General features: G+C 31.4%; 2 protein-coding genes across 5 annotated transcripts in view; one reads left to right on the top strand and one right to left on the bottom strand.

Moving 5' to 3' along the window:
- LOC110636254 (DExH-box ATP-dependent RNA helicase DExH14) overlaps positions 1 to 2,795 on the bottom strand; it is a 43,499-nt gene extending 40,704 nt beyond the window's left edge. Inside the window, exons 1-5 of one of the 4 annotated variants that reach the window (XM_058132403.1) lie at positions 2,547 to 2,795; positions 1,834 to 1,895; positions 1,572 to 1,743; positions 446 to 893; positions 276 to 341 (exon numbers count right to left, since the gene is read on the bottom strand). In XM_058132403.1, the coding sequence (XP_057988386.1) occupies positions 276 to 341; positions 446 to 893; positions 1,572 to 1,743; positions 1,834 to 1,895; positions 2,547 to 2,656 (858 nt within the window). In that variant the 5' untranslated portion in view covers positions 2,657 to 2,795. Of the gene's footprint in view, positions 1 to 275; positions 342 to 445; positions 894 to 1,571; positions 1,744 to 1,833; positions 1,896 to 2,546 lie in introns of those variants that run through there. The other 3 variants (XM_058132401.1, XM_058132400.1, XM_058132402.1) reach the window with 3 other exon arrangements.
- A 7,515-nt stretch (positions 2,796 to 10,310) lies between these two features.
- LOC110636256 (PLASMODESMATA CALLOSE-BINDING PROTEIN 3) lies at positions 10,311 to 14,913 on the top strand. The gene is made up of 4 exons (XM_021785902.2): positions 10,311 to 10,529; positions 11,034 to 11,270; positions 11,658 to 11,691; positions 14,304 to 14,913. Exons 1-4 carry the CDS (start codon positions 10,478 to 10,480, stop codon positions 14,599 to 14,601), a joined length of 621 nt encoding a protein of 206 aa, XP_021641594.1. The 5' UTR covers positions 10,311 to 10,477; the 3' UTR covers positions 14,602 to 14,913.
- Positions 14,914 to 19,505: the final 4,592 nt, after the last annotated feature.

Below are 19,505 nucleotides of genomic sequence, written 5' to 3'. Positions count from 1 at the left end.
TAGGATTCCTAATCCTTGTAGAATTAGAGTACTAATCCATTTAGAATAGGATAATATTGTATACATATATATATCTGTGTATTAACATCTTAGTGATATAGAAAAATACCTAGATTACACAACCTTTTGTAAGGTACTGAAACAGTGAAGTTATAATCCCTCAAAATTACATCTCAAATTACAGATCAGCAAAATAAGATTACATTAGCTGAGTAAACTTGATAGATAGCACATCAGAAAGTTGCAAGTAGCTATAATATTAATTAAATCCTTACCGTTATAAGGTCTTGAACAGTTTCAAATGCACTATCCCCAACAAGATCCAACAAGTCACTGGCTATCTTAAATACAGAAAGAAGAATAAAAAGTAAGAAATAGTTTCTGACAGTAGGCATGCTCAAAGTTGGCATCAACAAATTCAGAGAATGTTAACTATAACCGGTACCTCCTCGCCAGGTTTATCTGAATCAAGTACACGGCATATAGCCATTGCCAGATCATCTTGGGAAAGCTGCGAAGTACTTTCTCTAACTATCTGGTCACATGCATCTCTTAACCAACTTAAATTGAATTTCCCACCATCATCAGCAGAATGATTCTGGCCACAGTCATTATGATCTTGCCATCCATCCTGAAACAAAGAAGAAGATCCAGTGGTTTCCTCTCCCTCCTCATCCTCCAAAGTAACATCCACTAGAAACCTGGCTGGAGTTTGGAAAGCAAGGTCAGCCCCAAATTCTAGATCACTGCAGCTTCCATTCACATGGCTCTCTAAGACAAGTGCAGACTCAGGGCTGGTAGGTTGCAAACTGGAAAGCCTCTGTGCTAAGGTGGCAACTCTCTGGATGTTAGCATCTGAAACCGCATGACCAGTAAGTTTTTGCAATTCTGACCTGCATTTCAACATTACTTACAGCAATCACAACTCATAAATACTTGTCACCATCTTACCATTTACCTATTGAAAAAAATAAAATCCAATAAAAGCACAAAGCAGTCTCTGCATTCAAAAGAACATATCAGCAAACATAAATTCTGAGACATAACATAACTATATATGTGCTATGTTCCACAAACACATAGTTTAGTCAATATGAAAAGTTATATCATAGAAATAGGATCAACACTCATAAAACTAATTTCTCAATGTGCAATGTTACACATTTCAAGCTGTTGCAACTCAATAATTTCTTTGAACTCATGTCCCAATGCCATCTCAATTTCTTCTTTTTTTCCCTACAACAAGGCCCTATGGCTCTGTTTGGAAAGGGAGGAAAATGAGAGGAAGGGAAAACGGGATCTGTGAGCTGTAAGTTTGTTTCTTGTCATGTGTATCACATTTCCTATTTTCACTCTCCCCCCCCATTTTCCTTCCTCTCCCAAGCACAGCCTATAGGGAGATTTGAACCCATTCCATAGAGTGAAGAAGCCAACTCTAACTCAACTTCTTTAAGTTTTCAATAATGCCATATATAATTCATATCACAGCAACTAAATTTTCACTCCAATACTGAATCAAGTATGCATCAAAATCAAAAGGATGATAAATCGTCTGAATGTCAAATCCATACTTCTTGAGAATATTGGAATCATAATTATCTTCCTCTCCTGGTCCTGGTCCTCCAAATAGATGGTAGGCAGTGAGTGCCACCACACGGAACTCTTCAGATGGCACCTCTCTGTCTATTAGGTCCACTACTGCCCCAATAAAATGCTTGTAAGCTTGTCTCACTTCTGTTGAGGCTGTTTTACAAGTTCTGATTAACTAAAAAATCATTCCATTAAATAACACAAGAATGATTTGGTATTCTACATGCAATAGTAGTATAGTACCTTCTTCCCATCGATCAACTATCTTCCTTGCAAGCTCCGATTCATTAAGTGAATTTGCAGTACTACATCACCCAATAAATATTCAAAAAGAATATCAGCTAATTAGCAATTTACATTGATTAGTAGGAGAAACGAGCAAGAATTGTTGAACTCGATCAAATATTGAAGCGCTACACTGTTAAGGAAAAAAAAAAAACTAACTAATAACCACTAAGCAGCTGGTAAGCAAGAGAAAAAAGAACAGCATTAGCACTATAGACTAAAACCTGGGGAAAAAAAAATTCTACAACTTCTGCAAGACTTTGAAATCAAATTTGAGAGAATGATTAGTATTGAAACTTGCTGCCCATAAAAAATCCTAAATTGTTCAAGAATCACATAAATCCTCCGGAAAAGGGAATAGAAGTGTCAACAGATATCGTTAATTAAAAATCCTACACTAACTGAGAATTTGATTAAACGAACATAAATCCTAAATAACACAGGAAAAGAATCCAGGAAAATGATATTAATAAATTTTCTGCGCTGTAAATACTTGCGTCAATAACAACTCAATCTCATAAGCCTTTTAGAATCCTATGCAAGTTTCTTTTCCAAAACACGTACTTCCTCAACTAATTAGAACCACAGATTTAACTAATTTTCCAGCGTTCTCTAGCCAACCAAACGGATAATAAAGGACAGAAGGTTTTTCTTTCTCTAAGTATTATTACTTGCTATGCTTGAGATGTTTCTGAAGGATGATCTTGCGCTGGAGATAGGCTTGATCGACGTCGAATGGATCTCTGAGAGAGTTTGTCAACCGAGGTAATTGCATTAGCATTTTTCCGCCCGTGATTAATACTGAAACCCTAGAATATATCGTAAAGAAGACGAGACGAGAGGAAACAGTGAAGCAGGCGCCACTGCGAACTACCGCCTCTGCAAATTTTGCAGGTCTGGACTTTATAGCGAAAGAATTTGGAAGCGAAGAGCAACGGAAAGGTCTGACCCCTGGTTTATAAAGGGTTGGACTAATGGTTTTCCTGTTTGGATCCTCCTGTTTGGGTTGGGCTTTGTTGATCTTGCAAGTTAACCGCCTATGGCCATGGCCGACGGGCAATTTAGTACATTTCATAATCCTAAAAATTAGGAAATTTAAATTTTGTAGATAAAATAATGTTATGCGTGAATAATTTATTATTATTTCTAATAAAAATTTTTCAAATTTTAATTTATCCATTTACGTTTTTTAAAATTTTTAATTCATTCAGAAGAAAAGTCTGAAACTCTCTATCAACTTATTTTAAAATTATTATTCATGTATTTATTATATTTCTGATGAAAGAATTCATCATTCACTATTTAGTCTATTCGAGAAAAAAACGTGTGATGTAAATCAAAATTAAAATATAAAATATTTTGTAAAAGTTAGGACAACTTTAGCTTAAATGATCTCAAGGCAACTTAGCTTGCCTTTAATTCAAGTTCTATAATTTTTTTTATTTATTTAAGAGATTATGTGTTGCAAATGAAAATATTTTTAAAACTAATTTTATTAAAAAAATCTATTGAAATACGTTTATTCATAGATAATCATGACCGGACACATAATTCACCTTTAAACTTTATAAAAAATGTCTCAGTGACACTGCATCTTTAGAAATGTCATATTTTACGTTTTTAACTTGTTAAAAATGAATTATGATAATTTACGATCCTTTTGTTAGAGTGTGTGTATTATATGAGTGCATACGTGTTCAAGTGGCAGTGACATGGACTGCTACCCAATAATTACATTAGACGTGCGTTGAGCAGAGGAATTTTTTCATCCCTTACCGACACTAACAAAAAGTTTTGGTTTATTGCACAAACTCCATTTGCTTTCAAACCCTCAGATGCTAAAGCATCCCATAACTCTTCTACAGTGTTAAAGCAACTTGTGCTTTCACGTTACAACTGGACAAACATAACAAATTAAAATAGATTTAACAATTGATTAATGACCTATTTAATATTATTATTAAAATTATTATTAAAAAAAATATTTTTTTAAAATATATTAATTAAAAAATATTAAAAATTAATTAAAAATTAAATTTAATAAATTTTAATTATAAAAATATTAAAATAATAAAATATTTTTTTATAAAATATTTTTTTAATAATATTTAAAATAATATTTTTATTTGAAAAAGTAATTTCAATCTTGAGAATTCAAATAAGAAAGAGCGGATAAAGAGCAAACCTAACCTTGGAATCGTTGGAAAAGTTTTCAGTGGCATAATATCTTCAAATTGAAGACTTGGCACAAGATGAAGCAAGTGCACCGATCGCTGTGTGAGGATATTTCAGCCTCATCCACGCCAGTAGCACTGTTGTTATTCAATTCAGAGTCTATCATTACATTAGCATTCACCAATCAATGGTTAAAGCCTTCGATTAAACCAAACGAATTATCAATAGCTTTCCTACTTCCACCATACAACCCACTGAATAACACAACTGGCCAACCCTTCGTCGATAAGTTCATCGTCAAGTCTTTAATCAGCATCGTGAAATCAGCCAACGCTTGCTTCGCCCTTAGAAATGATACTGTAGTGGCATTCTTATACGCCAAGTGACGTCCCTGCTACCAAATGGCAGTGACTCTCCATGATACTGGTGCCGCAAAATCCACATTTGAATAACTACAATATGAAATTACTACTTTCCTTGTAACTTTCCCACCAATCAAAAGGAAAAGAATGAGCTGATCTTGGGAAAATGGGACACCAATATCCCTGACAAAAGTGTTGATGTCGCCTATCTGAAAATTTCCATTTTATATATAGTAAATTAAAATAACATACTTCTTAACATTAGATGCAGGGATTTGATTTTATCATTTCTAACAAACTTTAAATTAAAAATGATTGGATTTTGCATACGAATGAAATGGAGAGGATCATTTTAATTTATAGTGTAGTTATTTTTTATTATTTGAATAGTCGGATATCGTAGTAGAAGCTAGCTACGTCTGTTTGGTATCTGAATCTGACCAATTTTATTATCCATGAGCACGTACACCAATAATACTTGGCATCTTCTTCATAAATCAACCAGACACTTTTATTACTTACAATTATTGGGAGTGTGAATCATGCAGTGGCTTGAATGGTGATAACTAGGGACGTAAATTATTTAATTATAATGGAATCGGATCGATAAAATTTAATTATTTAAATAAAAATAAAAATAATTTTATTTAAATTTTATTGATAATAATAAATTTTTAATTTTTTATTATTAATTTAATTATTTTTAATTTGATAATTAAATTAATTAAATTAATTATTTAATATATTAATTATAATTTTATTAGTATTATATTATTTATAATTATTATTTTTATAATTTTATAATAATATTTGCTTATAATGGTTATTTTATTAATATTAAATTATATTTATTATAAATAAAAAAATATAAATATATATATTTTATTAATATTTTATTAAATAATTAATAAAATAAAATATTTATTTTTTCAGTTTAACTAATTTTAGTTTTTTTTTAATTTTAATTTAATTTTATTAAAATTTTTAAAATTAATTAATAATTTAATTAATTAAAATTTTAATTCAATCCCACTCGATCTGGTCAATCGGATGCTCACTCTTGAGAAGATGGCTAAAATCAAAAAGAAGAAAACAAAGATGATGAAAAAGACATCGTGATGATAGCTCAGATGAAATGAATCGTGGGCTCCACTGCCAACATGTGGCTCAACACAGAGGCCGTATATGTAGATGTTTGTTGTCAGCCATAATCATAGGCGGTGATTCCCTCTCTTTGACTGCTGCGATTCGCCATCATATCATATCATGTCCTGTATATTAGTTGAAAATTTATAGATGCTATTTATCCTTAAATTTGATATTAAACTATCATTTAATTATAACGATTGTGCTTTTATTTTTTTAATGAGATTGTGTTTTTATTTAAAAATGTATTTCATTGCATCATTTTTTCATGAAATGCATATTGCATTGTCTTGATTTGTATGGTAATTAATGCCTGTGTTATAATAATAATAATAATAATAATAATAAAGTGATATTAAGGACACCTCTCCATTTCGACAAAAAAGAATTATACCATCCACATTTTGACTACAGAATGCGAACAATGATCAACAAAAATGACTAGTGCTAATTTTTTTTTTATCAAATTATATCATTCATTGATAAAACAAAAAAGGTTACACCAGCTATAAGCCCACCAAATAGTGCCCAGTTTACAATCCTAAGAAAGATTGAAGTGAAGAAGTGTTAGTATTAGCTGATTTAGGCTGGGCAAATGAAGAGCTAGAATGAAGAGAAAAAATGTCACGACCCAATTTATTGACTGGACCGATATTAAGACCTGCATCAGTTTAAAGTCTTCGAGGTCAAATTTTAAGAATTTAAGAGAACAGAGTCCGATCACAAAATGGATCATTCAACGGGAATTTTTTAACTCATCAAACCTGTAAATACAATATATAATAAATTGCGGAGCTCAGCTCACCCTTCATATACTCATAATTTCATAAAATCTAATGAAAACTCAGCTCCCTCATCCAATCAAGTCATGCATGCAATTAATATTCTTACAAATTCAATACAATATTATATTATAGACTAAAATTAATTAAAATACTCCTAATACATGTGGAGTCTAAAATTTACCTTAATTATATAAAATACATTAGATATTACTATTTGACTTGTGAAGAAGAAGAGCAGGTTAGTCACAATAAGTAATCCTCCTCTAGCCTGGAAAAATAGAAGAACAGGAATGAGCGTTCGATTCAGGGAGTAAAATACTAATTTTAACCACAATTTCTATAGCTATCTAAAGTTAATGCATCATAAGGAATTGAATGCAACATCATCAGGAATTGAATGCAACATCATCAAATTTTTTCATACAAATCACATTATGATAGTAAAAAGGCAATTTGAAGTACTCACACATTCAATACTGTTCAAACAGTACATAAATGGGAGTTGATCTCCTATGCAGCTCTCTTAATTCAACATCTGCCAGCGAGTGTCTTTCAAGCTGGACTTTCGCTTAATAAACCAAATGCGGGGGCCAGCGAGTGTCTCTCAAACCGTGCCTGCCCTGACTTATCCACAAATGACCGGGTCCCAGCGAGTGTCTCTCAAGCCGTGTCTACTCGTCATGTCCATATCCAATACCACACACCATACACACAACAACGCACGCACACGGCTCCAAATTACCACAAACAACATTCATGCACTTCATCAATTAATAATGCAATATAAGACGTGCCTAGCATTTAACTACATAGATACATATTTATAAGTGATGCATGGGCATGCTTGAACATATAATAATATTGAAATTATAATTATAATTAATATTTTACTTACAGACTTAAACTGAGGTCACTGCAGTGGCTGGGTGGAGTAGAAAGTCTGTCCCGGCTCACCTGACAAATTTCATTGTAATTATTTAATATATTTGACTCAAGACAAGCTTGAAAAAGACCAAATACACCATAAGTCGTGCCGAAAATCTAACAGAGTCTCACCTATACCTAGACCTACCCAACTTACAAAATGGTTCAAATACATTTTTATATCCACAAGTCATACATCTACAATACAATCACATTACATAGCCCCTCCTGGGCTCACCCAGACAGTCAATAACTATAATTTAAAAAATTACAATTTAATCCCTACAATTACCCCTATTGCAAAAACTACCAATTTGAGCTTCAAAAATTCTAAAACTTTGTCTTGCAGTCTTTAGCAATATTATAGAGCTAACGCAAAAAGAATTATATTTTTCTAACCCACCACGAATATTTTATAGATTTTTAATCGAAATTAAGCACTAGATAATTAAGAAAAATAAGGGTTCGGGTTTACCTATGCTAATTTCGACCCTGGAGATGCGTCCGAAATGTCTGAAAATGGTGGGGTAGCCTATACTCTCAGCCCGGTTCTAAAACTTTCCCAGTAGTGTGCCTGTTCGGCCCGAAATTATAACTCCAAGCAACCGTTGAATTTTCGCGAATTGAATTTACCTACGCAAAGCCCATAACATGGGGGTTAGTATATAATTTTTACGAAATTTTCTAAACTCATTTAATGCTCGAAAAAACACTGCTAAATCTGGCGGGACTCACTGAAAAACGGTTTTGGAAAATTTTGAAATGAGTATTGCCGCGAAGCTCTAGACGAGTGGAGCACTCTGGTACTTTTGGATTTTTGGTAGGGTTTACGGTTTTCGAGAAATCTAGCCCGAAAGTGAAAATGTGCTAAAATTTTCTGAGCAAAAATTAAACAAACCGCTCGATAAATTTTTGTGTTATTGGTATCTATGGAAAGCTCTCGAGGTGTAGATGTGTTTTGGGACAAGACCCGATCCGATTGGTAGTCGGATGTCTATGGAAAGCCCAGGAAGTCGAAACGGCATGCGCGTGTGAGGGAGTTTTTGGGGCAATTTTCCTGCCGCCTGGAGCATCGACTGGCTGCGAGGAAGTAGTATGGAGGTGCGCCGGCGACTAGGGAAGGCTGGGGCGACGAGAAGAGGAGAGAGGAGAGAGAAAACGAGAGAGAGAGAGAGAGAGAGAGAGAGAGAGAGAGAGAGAGAGAGAGCGCAGAAAAGGAAGAAGAAAATGAAAAAGGGCCGGTCCAATCCGGTCAGATTCGATTAGGTCAGTTCGATTCAAGATACTTGAAATTAAATTTTTTCTCTGTCCTGGGACAAAAAACGAGGTCCAAAAATTCTGAAAAATTTCAAAAAACTCAGAAAAATTCGTATAGTCTAAATATATTTTTAATTTTGTCACGTGGTCTTTAAATAAATTTTTAAAAATTATCAAAATTTTATATTTTCAGAAAATCAAACCCGATTTCAAAAATTCGAAAAATTTCAAATAATTTCCTAAAAATTTAAATAAAATAAAATAAAATATTAATATCTATCCATAAAATAATTAATTTAAAAATTAAGGGTGTTATAAAAAATTAGAAAGGAAAGGAAAAACTATTATACAATTTATGTATTTTAATAAAATTAATTATTTTATTTATGTATTTTAAAAAATATATTATTTTATTTATGTATTTTAAAAAATATATTATTTAGTTATTTTATTTTATTTTCATAAAATTATTTAGATAATTCATCAAATTTTCTATTATTCAATACTAGCTACACTATTATTTAGTTTCTCTATTTTAAGAGAATTAATTAATTATTTATATATTTTTAAAAATACTATTATATAATTATTTTAATAAAATTAATTAGTTGAACTTGTATTTTAATAAATACAATATTTTAAAAAATATATTTTCAAATAAAAATGAAATTTGTGCGATATGAAGACTAAATTGAATTTACATATTTTTTTAATTGTTCAAATATTTTTATCCAATTCATTAGATATTATTTTTGTGCTTTTTTATCAAAAAATAATATTCTTTGATTACTTACAAATTTAGGAAAATTAGTTAACCTTTTGAGAGAGAATGAGGAAAAAAAGAATATGGGTAGAAGAAACATGGTGATGAACTAAGAGAGAAATTAGAAAACGAGAATTAAGTTAATTAAAATGTAAAATTAATTATGAGGTTAAATAATTAATAAAATCTAATTATAAAAATTAATTAATAAATTATTTAAAATATAACAATTAATTAATTAATTTTATTAAAATAAAAGAATGAAATAATAATTTAATTATATTGATTAATAAAAAAATTAATAGATAAATTAAATATTAAAAAAATATTTTTTAAGTAATTAATTTTATTAAAATATAAAAATTAAATAATAATTTTTTTTAATTTATATTTACATATATATATATATATATATAAATAAATAAATTTTCTAACAATAATTAGGTTTAGCATGAATACAAAAAGCTGACCCTAACTGTGAAGTTGAGCCCCTGAATTTTGAGTAGAAAATGGTAGCCCATACTTTATATAAAATTAAAAAATTTTGATTGAGTTACTTATTTTATTTTTTTTATTAAATTTATTAAATTAAAAATTATTTTTTTAAATAATCTCTTTTATAATAAAATTAATTACAATTGAGATTCGATATTTAAAATCTCTGAAAATATTTTAATATTAATAAATTAAAACTCTCTTAAAAAATAACACTTAAATAAAGAATTGATTTTAAATAATTGAATTTAATATTTAATTATTACGGAATTTTGCCTTACCACAATGGTTTAACTTTATCCCGTTTAAACCAAATAGTACAGCCTGCGGAGTCCCAAAAAGATAGGTTAAGCCCGACTTTCCATGAAACTATTTCCTTAGAGGAGAAAAGATGGAGAAAGGTAGAGAATTGAATAGTAAAAGGCATAGTAAGGAACAAAAAAAAAAAAAGCACCCAGAAACCGACACCAAACTGGGCCACCTTCGCCCCACAATCTTCTGCGTCACTAATTTTTGTCTAGATGGCCACCCCCATTTCATTTGCCTGGCTCATTGCATCTCACACACTCTCCCATACTCTCTCTCTCTCTCTCTCTCTCCCGTGATTCTGCAAGAAGCCCTTCTTCTGGCAAGCATTGATATCTATCTCTAAACCTCCATATCACTAATCTCCTTTGCCCTTTGTCTGAGCAGTGATGGCCGTTATTCTGCTTGCAATGCTGATGTTGTTCATGACTGGCCATGCTAGTAAGCTCCTTTTTTTTTTTTTTAATTTTTCCTTACCTCTCCCAAGTAAAGCTACTAGTCATGATATTAGCTTCAGAAGAACTTTTTTTAATCTTTCTTATTTATTTTTTGAATAGTTTCTGTTCAAGCGCAAGAGTGAAAAGAACTACTTTTGCCCTTTTTTCTGGCTAAAAAATGTTATTTTTGCCCCTACAAATTTATTATGTGCATTATTTTTTTTTCTCATATATTGATTAACTGGTTTCAGGTTTCTTTCTTTCTCCTTTTTTTTTTTTTTGTTACAGGATTTGTTTTTACCCTCTGTGAGCTATTTAGAGGGACTGAAAAATGGCAATTTGTTTCTTTATTTTCAAAATCCACTTTCTTCTTTAATATTCTTGACCATATTTCTTTTCGTTTTATTTTCTGTAGCTCACATTCTTTATTTTCAAAACTCATCTTCTTATTTTCCTTGTTTCCCAACTTCTCTTTTTGGTTCTAATATTATTTCTTGTTCTTGGTTAGGCTGCACATGGTGTGTTTGCAAGGATATGTCAGATGCAGTCCTTCAAAAGACTTTGGACTATGCTTGTGGAGCTGGGGCTGATTGTAGTCCTATCCATTCAAATGGTGCATGTTACCAACCTAATAGTGTCAAAGCCCATTGCTCATATGCTGTTAATAGCTATTTCCAGAAGAAGGGCCAAGCTCAAGGCACTTGTGATTTTGCTGGCACTGCTGCCGTTTCCGCAGCTGATCCTAGTAAGACATTGCTTAAATCCCTTTACTTTTCGGTTTCTAAGGGTCTGTTTGGCTGTTAAATCTGCAGTGCTGTTTAGATTTTTTTTTTCAAATATATAAAAATATAAAAAATTAAATTTATTATCTTTGCAAACTATTTAATAATGTTTTTTGAAAAAAGTGATTTGCCTAAATATATTTTCATAAAAGAATTAAAAATTGATTAAAAATAAATTTAATGTGTTTTAATATAAAATGATAAAATAAAATTTTTTAAATTACTTAATAATTTATTTTATTTTGTTTTTTTAAAAACTCAACGCCAAACGGTACTTTGATGTATTTAACAAAAAGAAAACAAAGCACCCATTTTTCTTACCCTTCCATTTTGTGTGATTCATTTTGTAGGTTCTAGTGGCTGTTCTTATCCGGCGACCGTCAGGTATATTGATTATCTTGCCGCTATTACTTCCTTTTACTTCCTTGCGTTTCAAATTTTAGTGATTAAAATGATGTGGTGTCTGTCAGCTCAGATCTGTCACTTTTCAGCAAAGGGATTGAGGGGTGCTCTTAACCTTTTTTTTTTCTTGTAAATGGGGCACCCCTTCTTTGTTTAGGGTTAGGTGCCCCTTCTTTGTTTAGGGCTAGGTGCCTAGACAAGTCAGGCTTGGCTACTGGCTATTAATTAGTCGGCTTTCCCGAAACCAGCCAATTAGTTTATAAATTTTTTTTTTGAACTTGGAAGAACATACTATTGTTGGAAAAGTGAATTTCTTGATGGTAGCATTTTATTCTTGGTCCCTTTACCCCCCTGGGGCTCTCACTTACATTTTAAAAATTTAGAATATTGGATGTAGAAGAAGAATTTTTAGGGCATGGATTTTAAAATATTGGATGTGAAAGGTGTAAAGAAATAAAGAAGTCATTGAGTTCATGGTATCTGCTTTTGTGCTGATTGAAGTTTGGCTGAACTACTTCAAGGTAGTTAGACCAATGAAATTAGTGTGTAAACAAAGTCTGGCTTGCCAAATTTGGCGGAGACCTAGAACTGTTCATAGTGGCTTGTGTAGATTCCTCTCTCCAGCTCTTTGGCTTTACAGAGGGCAAATTTTTTTATTTAGGCGGGGTGGGTTCTTTTCTTTTATCAATAGGAGAAAGGGATGCTTTGTGCCAGAATTTTGGTTCTCTATCAACTGTTTTCTTTCAGATGATGCTTTTAGATGGTAAAATGCATGACACCCTTCTCTTTTCTCTCTCCTATCACCTTTAGCTAGATTCAAAATGAGCTATTTTTGTCATTTTGACTCGTGTTGCAATTGCATGATGATTTTCTTGATCATTTGGCCACTTGCTAGCTGGTGACGAGTTTCAATGTCGTAAAAAGATGCTGCAATAATTAGGATCCCTTGCCTTTTAATAAAGTTAAAATTTTACTAGAATGGATAATATAAAGGATGGCATCTTATGTAAAGACAATGATGGGTCTTACAAGCCATGCTATGCGACTACCTTTTGAGCTCCCTCTAAAATTATTCGAGATATTAAGATTTTCTTAACACACTTTATCTCTTCTGATTGTTGATCTTTACATGAAATTTGAAATTTTCAAAATATTTATTTAAAAAATGTAAATGAAAAGGCATTACAATGCCATTTCTCGAGGATGTGTCTTTTGTCAAAAAGGTAAAGCAGTGGTAAGGGAGGGCGGGAGGAGCATGGCAGCATGACTTTTTTGCTTTGAAGAAGTGTTTGCTGCCGCTTTCGTTGTGGGGCATTTTTGCCCATGGTTACCTCAAAAGCGTTGGGATGAATGATCTAGAGATTTGAGCCATCCTTTGAATTTTGGATGTCTCGAGAACTGTGCTGTGGTCCCACAATCCTAAAGTTGTTTCTGCGTTTATTGGATCATTATTCTTAAGTCTCTGTTCTAGGTGTTATAATCTTTAGTTAGGTAAAACACAATTTTATGTTGCTTGAACTATGGTAATTGGCAGCATGGGCCATCTTATGGGTTGCCACTTTTTCATGACAACCAGACACAGTTTAACAGTGATTTGGGCTCTATATGCTTCAGTTATGTCTTCAACAATATATTTTCATACTGTGCTAGTAACAAGCTGCATAAAATGGCTCATTACTTCTTTTCTCTTGTCTATTTCTCATTGATTTAAACAATGAGAGAAGGAAATCTTTGAAAGGTTAATGGAATGCAGAACTGCAAACCAAAAAGCGGCTGTAGCAAGCAACTCTTCAGCTATACAAGGGCAATGCATCAATTGATGTTGCTTTTGCTTGTGTTTCCACTGAAAATGACTAAATAAAATCATAGTTACTCTTATATGAATTACGAGCTGCATTTATCTACATAGTACTGCACAGATTGTGGGAAAGGTGGAACTTGTTTCGTCCTATGGAATAATTTCTCATGTTTGGATCCAGCTTTAATAAAGCATTTCCATGATACAAATACAATCCTAAAATACTTCAGGATTCACCTATCATATCGTGTTTTCTCAACCTTCAAACATGTTTATCTTTTTCTTCATTCTCTGCCATCTCCTCTTTTCTCAAAAAAAAAAAAAATGTCAATTGAAGCCAGAACAAAGATTCACTTGTTATACCTAATAGTAATTTCAATTTTCAAGTAAAGATAGCTGTCAGGATTTGAAACCTTGGCCTCCTACTCTACAATAATTCTTAGTCTTTTCAAGTTGATTAACCAACCAGTAAAAAGGAGCACCTTACGTTGCAACCTGAGTGTGATCAGATGAAGCTATTCCCCTATAACGAGGATGGACTTGATATAATTGGTTGGATAACACAAAACTTAGAACTTGCAGTGTTGGGTGGTTGGGTTGGTGCTTGATCATGTTAACTTACATATGTTCTTGTAGTGGTGAATTCACTCCGTAGTAAATCTGATTGATGTCATTAAGATTGTGTTTTTAACATTTCAAAACATTGAATTTTAAAATAGAATGGTGTGCTAAGGGATGGAATGTTCGGATTCTAAGGATTATTTGTTGACTCTTTGCTTTGCTTTGCTTTCTTCAGTGCTGCAGGGACTAGCACAACTGTTCCAACTCCAGTCACCACAAACCCATCAACCACCACACCCTCAACCGCCACGCCCTCAACCACTAACCCGACCAATACCACACCAACCACTACTACTCCATACACTACAACCCCTTCCAATGGAGTCTTGGGAGGCATAGGCAACGGTGTAAGTCCAACAGGAGCTGGAATAAACACAGACATCAGTGATGGTGGGTTCAGACTTCCAAACAGTAGCTGGTTCTCCGTTATTGTAGCCCTCTTGATTTCAAGCTTGATGCTTTTGTGGGGTTGAAGATGCAAAAGTGGGCAAGATGGTTGTTGCTTAGGTGGGGTAGGGTGCCACGATTGATACTGGATATCAATGTGCATGTGTATGCATGTGATTATGCTGTTCGTTTATCTAAGAATATGCTAGCTAAGTTTTTGTTTGTTTCTTCTCCCCTACTGGGGCAAAAAGATGGGCTTCTTATTCCTTTTGGGTGTTTTTGTAGTCACTGGTGGGACAACTCTCTGTATTTTTTCATCCCTCTGTACATCTAGATCTAAATCTAGAAAAGCAGTAATTTATTAGTCTAATGAGAGATTGGCACCCGCGTTACAATTACTACTGCAAACTTGGTTGATTACGATACCTTGTGAGGCTGTTTTTAGTTGGCTGTTTCATCTGGTTGTGGTGTTCTTAATGCTGCCTATTTCATCAGTTCCTTAAAATACTTAAACCCTGGAATTCTGTATCCCGGTGATGTATATGTTTATTTTGACAAATATCAGTTCAAATTTGAGTTCTGCATGTTGCATACGTTTCTTCTCTAAGTTTTCTAATGGCAACTCGTGAGTTGAGGACTGGTGTTACTCCTTTCGATCGAGGTTAGGGTGAGAACTTTTCTGTGGGGAGCATGACCATATGGATTTTTTATTTTACAAAAATTTTAATTTATTATTATACAATATAAATTTATTTATTAAAATAATAATTATAGGTTAAAAATATTATATATATATATATTAAATTTATAATATTTAAATATTTAAAAATATTTTTTAATAAAATAATAATATATTATTATTGGATTGGATTTTGGAGATTCATTTTTTTTATGCGGGAAGAAAAATTGATTTGATGGAAAACGAGTCAAATCGGAATTAAATACTATTACCCATTATTATTAAACATGGCCTTGAGATTAGTATGATGCATTACAAGAATTGAGTTGCTTGCTCAATAATTTAATCAGCGAATTAACAGTTCAATAATGAATCATTAAAAATAATTATATGTATATAATCAATAAAATATAATACATGTTAATATAAATAAATAAATTTAATTAATTAGATTTAATAATTTAAAATAAAAATTTAAACATTTGTTAAGTTATAGAAATTTTAGTAATATATTTAAAATAAATAAAAAATTTTATAAATGTGTAATTATATTTTAGTGTAAAATATTAGTTATATGTTAAAAAAATAAATCAATATATTATTTTTTAAAATTTATTATTTTATTATAGAATATATATATATATATGTGTGTGTGTGTGTGTGTGTGTGTGTGTGATTATCTTAGTTAGTTTAATTGGTTGTAGTTTTAAAAATATCTTATGAGGTCTTGGGTTTAATTCATTTCATTAACACTAGAAAACAAATATTTTAGTTCTATTGACTACTTAAATTGCTGAATCACACTGGTTCAACTAAATCACTTTCTAAATTTGAGTTAATTATAAATCGCATTAGTAAAGGTTCGATTCGCTGATTTAACTGATTGATTCTATTTGATTTAATAGCACTGCTATTGTCACCCTATTTTCCACTGGCAATTTCTGGATGCTATGCATTTGTTTATAAAAAATAAATAAAAAATAAAAAACTCTGGATGCTATGATCGTGTCATGGGCGAAGCCAACTCGATCTGTGTACAAAGCAGAGGGTCCATAGAATAATTCTAGAATGCAGTGGGAACCTAGTAGAAAAGGAAGACGTGATGTTTTGAGAAATTATGCAGCATGTATGAAAGCAGACTGGTTTACATCACAGCTACCCCTTAGCACTTGTGTTAAATGCATGGGGTCAGGCATTTTTTCTGTGGTGTTTTATAGTGCGGCGGGTAACATTAATTGGCCATGGCTTAATTGGTCCCTTCGTTTCATTGTTGTGGCAGCAGGAAATTTAGAGTTGAAGCCTTTTATCTATTAAATATTAATGAACTTATTATTGTTATTAAATTTAGAGTGGGTTGTTTTTAAATAATGTCTGTTACTCAACTTTCAGCTTTGCCATTATAACCTGCTTGGAATGTTACAGTATACTGCTTGTTGATCTTGCAATGTACCTCTAGTTTTATTTGCCTTTGTCAATTTATGCATATCCTTGATTTAGCCATCATAGTTACGCGGAATTTGTTACGGGTCACTGGCGGCGTTTACTGGGAGCATCATCAAAACCGACTACGACTCAATCGATTGCTGTGGTAGTAAGCTAGGTAACTAAGTAATTCTATTCGATTTAATCGATTTTTTTTTTTTTAAATCAAATCAAATCTAAATAATCAAAATTTTTAAAATTTAAAATTGGTTCGAACCAAATTACTTTAAAAACTAAGTCAAATTACTGAATTATGATAATTTGGTTTGATTCGGTTTATTCTGTTCAAATCGAATAGTACTCGCCCTTAGCTATATCTAATCCACCATAGATTCATAATACAAAATATATAACGAAACTCGTCTATTAAATATATGAATCACATATATTTATATTTTATACAAAAATTTTCCTTATCCATATATAAAAGAAGCTAAAACTTTTCAAGATGTTATGCCACGTAGGTTTATTTAAGTTTTCATTTTAATTATATAATTGTCCACATCCGAGAAGGAAAAAAAAATACATCCTAACCTAACATTCTAATTAATTTTAAATCAAACAAAATTTTATTTGCTGATAAATTTTGTAAATTTAATAAAGTGTAAATAAATTTTATATTGATTTAATTTATAGATTTTTTTATTTATAAATTCTAAATTTACTATCTTAATTTTTTTTAATTATAAGTTTAAGGATAGATATTCTTAGAAGTAATTATATTTGATATATTATATAAAAAAGCATAATATTTGCATTACCAATACCACTATAAGATAGTGGTATAAGTTTAAATTATATAAATATATATAAATGATAAAACTAAAGAAATCATAAATTACATAAATAATAGAAACAAAGAGGATATTTTTACAAAAAATATAATCCAATTTTATATAAAAAAATAAAAAAAATAAAAATCAACTTTAATATAAAAAGTAAAATAAAATCATATTAATTTAGTTTCACGATAATAGAGATTAAATTTAATTAATTATAAAAAATTAATATATTATAATAATATTATATCAAATAAAAAAATAACAAAGCAATTATATATAAAAAAATTTAAATCACTAAAATATATAATAAGCGTAAATAATTTGACATTTGATTGTACGGTGTTGCGGCTTGCCTAATTTGTACTATAAACAATATAAATAAAAAAAATAATATTTTAATTCTACTCAAAATAATAAAGGATGCTAGAGGGTATCTTAATTACATCTACGCGCCATCTACCTCTGAATTTACGTGCAGAGATCAGAACACCATTGGCTTCGCGACAAACAGATTCAAGGACAAGAAGCTTCTGCATCTTCTTATGGGCTAATTATTAGGTGCACCCTAGTGTACTAAAAAATAGTATTTTCTCTTTCACAGAAAATGAGTCATCTCTATTATATAAGAATGGATCCCATATGATTGTAAGAGAAGGTATATGTGCACCGGGTGCACCTAATAATTCCTCATTCTTATGCGCACCATTGGCCTTGGAAAAATTTATGGAAGTTTAATATTCCGCCAAAGATATGACTATTGCCAACCAGGGGAGTTTATCGAGTTGTTTATCATGAAAGCCTGGCAATTTGGTCTGCTCTCAATGAGATGGTTTTAATGATGTTTCTTTGATGTACACATGGTTATCACCAGGGGAATGCAGCTGTGGAATGAATAGCAATATGCAAATGGTGGCACTGATTTCCCTCCTTCCCCGTAGACAGTTCAACGACATCAAGGTTGGTCTTTCCATTTGGCATCAAATTTTAAGTTGAATACTGACGCTAGTGTGCCCGGTCGTGACCACCATGGAAATGTGACGACAGATGCGTCAATCCACCTCTCGCTTCTAAGGCTATCGAATCTGGCACTCAAATTGCTGCAGAAGCGGGTTTTTCCAGGTTAGAGATTGTGAGCGATGCCAAGACAACGATTACTGCTCCCCAGCATGGTCCTAGAGTGTCCCCTTATCACGCCAGTTGTGTTATTGATGTGCTGCAATTAGCTTTTCAACTTGATCTTGGTCCCTCTATGTTTATTCCTAGAACTGTCAATATGTTGGCTCATTTGCTAGCTAAAGAAGCTCGTAATAGCGGGCATAATGAGCTCATCTGGATGGAGGATTTTCTCCACCACCATCTTGCTGATAAATTCAGCTCTTATGTACTCGTGGCTTCGGCCTTGTCCGTTTAGTGTCATTCTCGTTGGTTTTTGCTAAAGAAAAAAATAATAAAAGAGAAAAAGTATGAACGTTATCTATGCATTTTCTTGATTTAAATTTAAATTTAAAATGTCTCAAATATTAAAAAGCGATGTTAATATTATTAAATTAAAAAAAAATATTCATAATATAAACCATATCTCATTACTGCATTTATTTTTTTAAATAAACATTACTGCAGCTGTATTTAAAAATAAAAGAGTATTTATATAAAAATCTATTTATTTATTTAAAATAAATTTAATAAAATATTTCTAGTAAGATTTTTGCATTTTTCTTTTTTAATTATGCTTAAATGAGCTGATGAATTATGTGTAAATCATATCAATTGCTTTTTCGACCGGAAAAAAAAATTCCATCTATAATTAACGAAATAAATTATTGAGTGGGTTTTTAAGAAGATATTAAATTTATATAACACTTAATTTTTAGGACTTAAAACTAATGGTTCTAAATGGAAAAAAAGCATATGATAACTTGAGGCTAGTATTTAAAAAATTGTAAATTTCATGTGCTTCTAGATTTTTTTCCCCAAATTATAGGGTTCATAATGGTTTATCTTTTATCAAATTATAATTAAGAAAAAAATTATCCTATAATTTCACGCA

This window comes from Hevea brasiliensis, chromosome 13 (genome assembly GCF_030052815.1).
Source record: "Hevea brasiliensis isolate MT/VB/25A 57/8 chromosome 13, ASM3005281v1, whole genome shotgun sequence".
Lineage (NCBI taxonomy): Eukaryota > Viridiplantae > Streptophyta > Magnoliopsida > Malpighiales > Euphorbiaceae > Hevea > Hevea brasiliensis.
Note: the sequence above shows the minus strand (reverse complement) of the source record. Positions and strands in the feature narration are given on the sequence as shown.

Coding starts and splice junctions, on each gene's coding strand:
- LOC110636256 (XM_021785902.2), top strand. CDS start 10,478: ATGGCCGTTATTCTGCTTGCAATGCTGATGTTGTTCATGACTGGCCAT. Junction 10,530..11,033: donor GTTCATGACTGGCCATGCTA/GTAAGCTCCTTT, acceptor GTTCTTGGTTAG/GCTGCACATGGTGTGTTTGC. Junction 11,692..14,303: donor TCTTATCCGGCGACCGTCAG/GTATATTGATTA, acceptor TGCTTTCTTCAG/TGCTGCAGGGACTAGCACAA.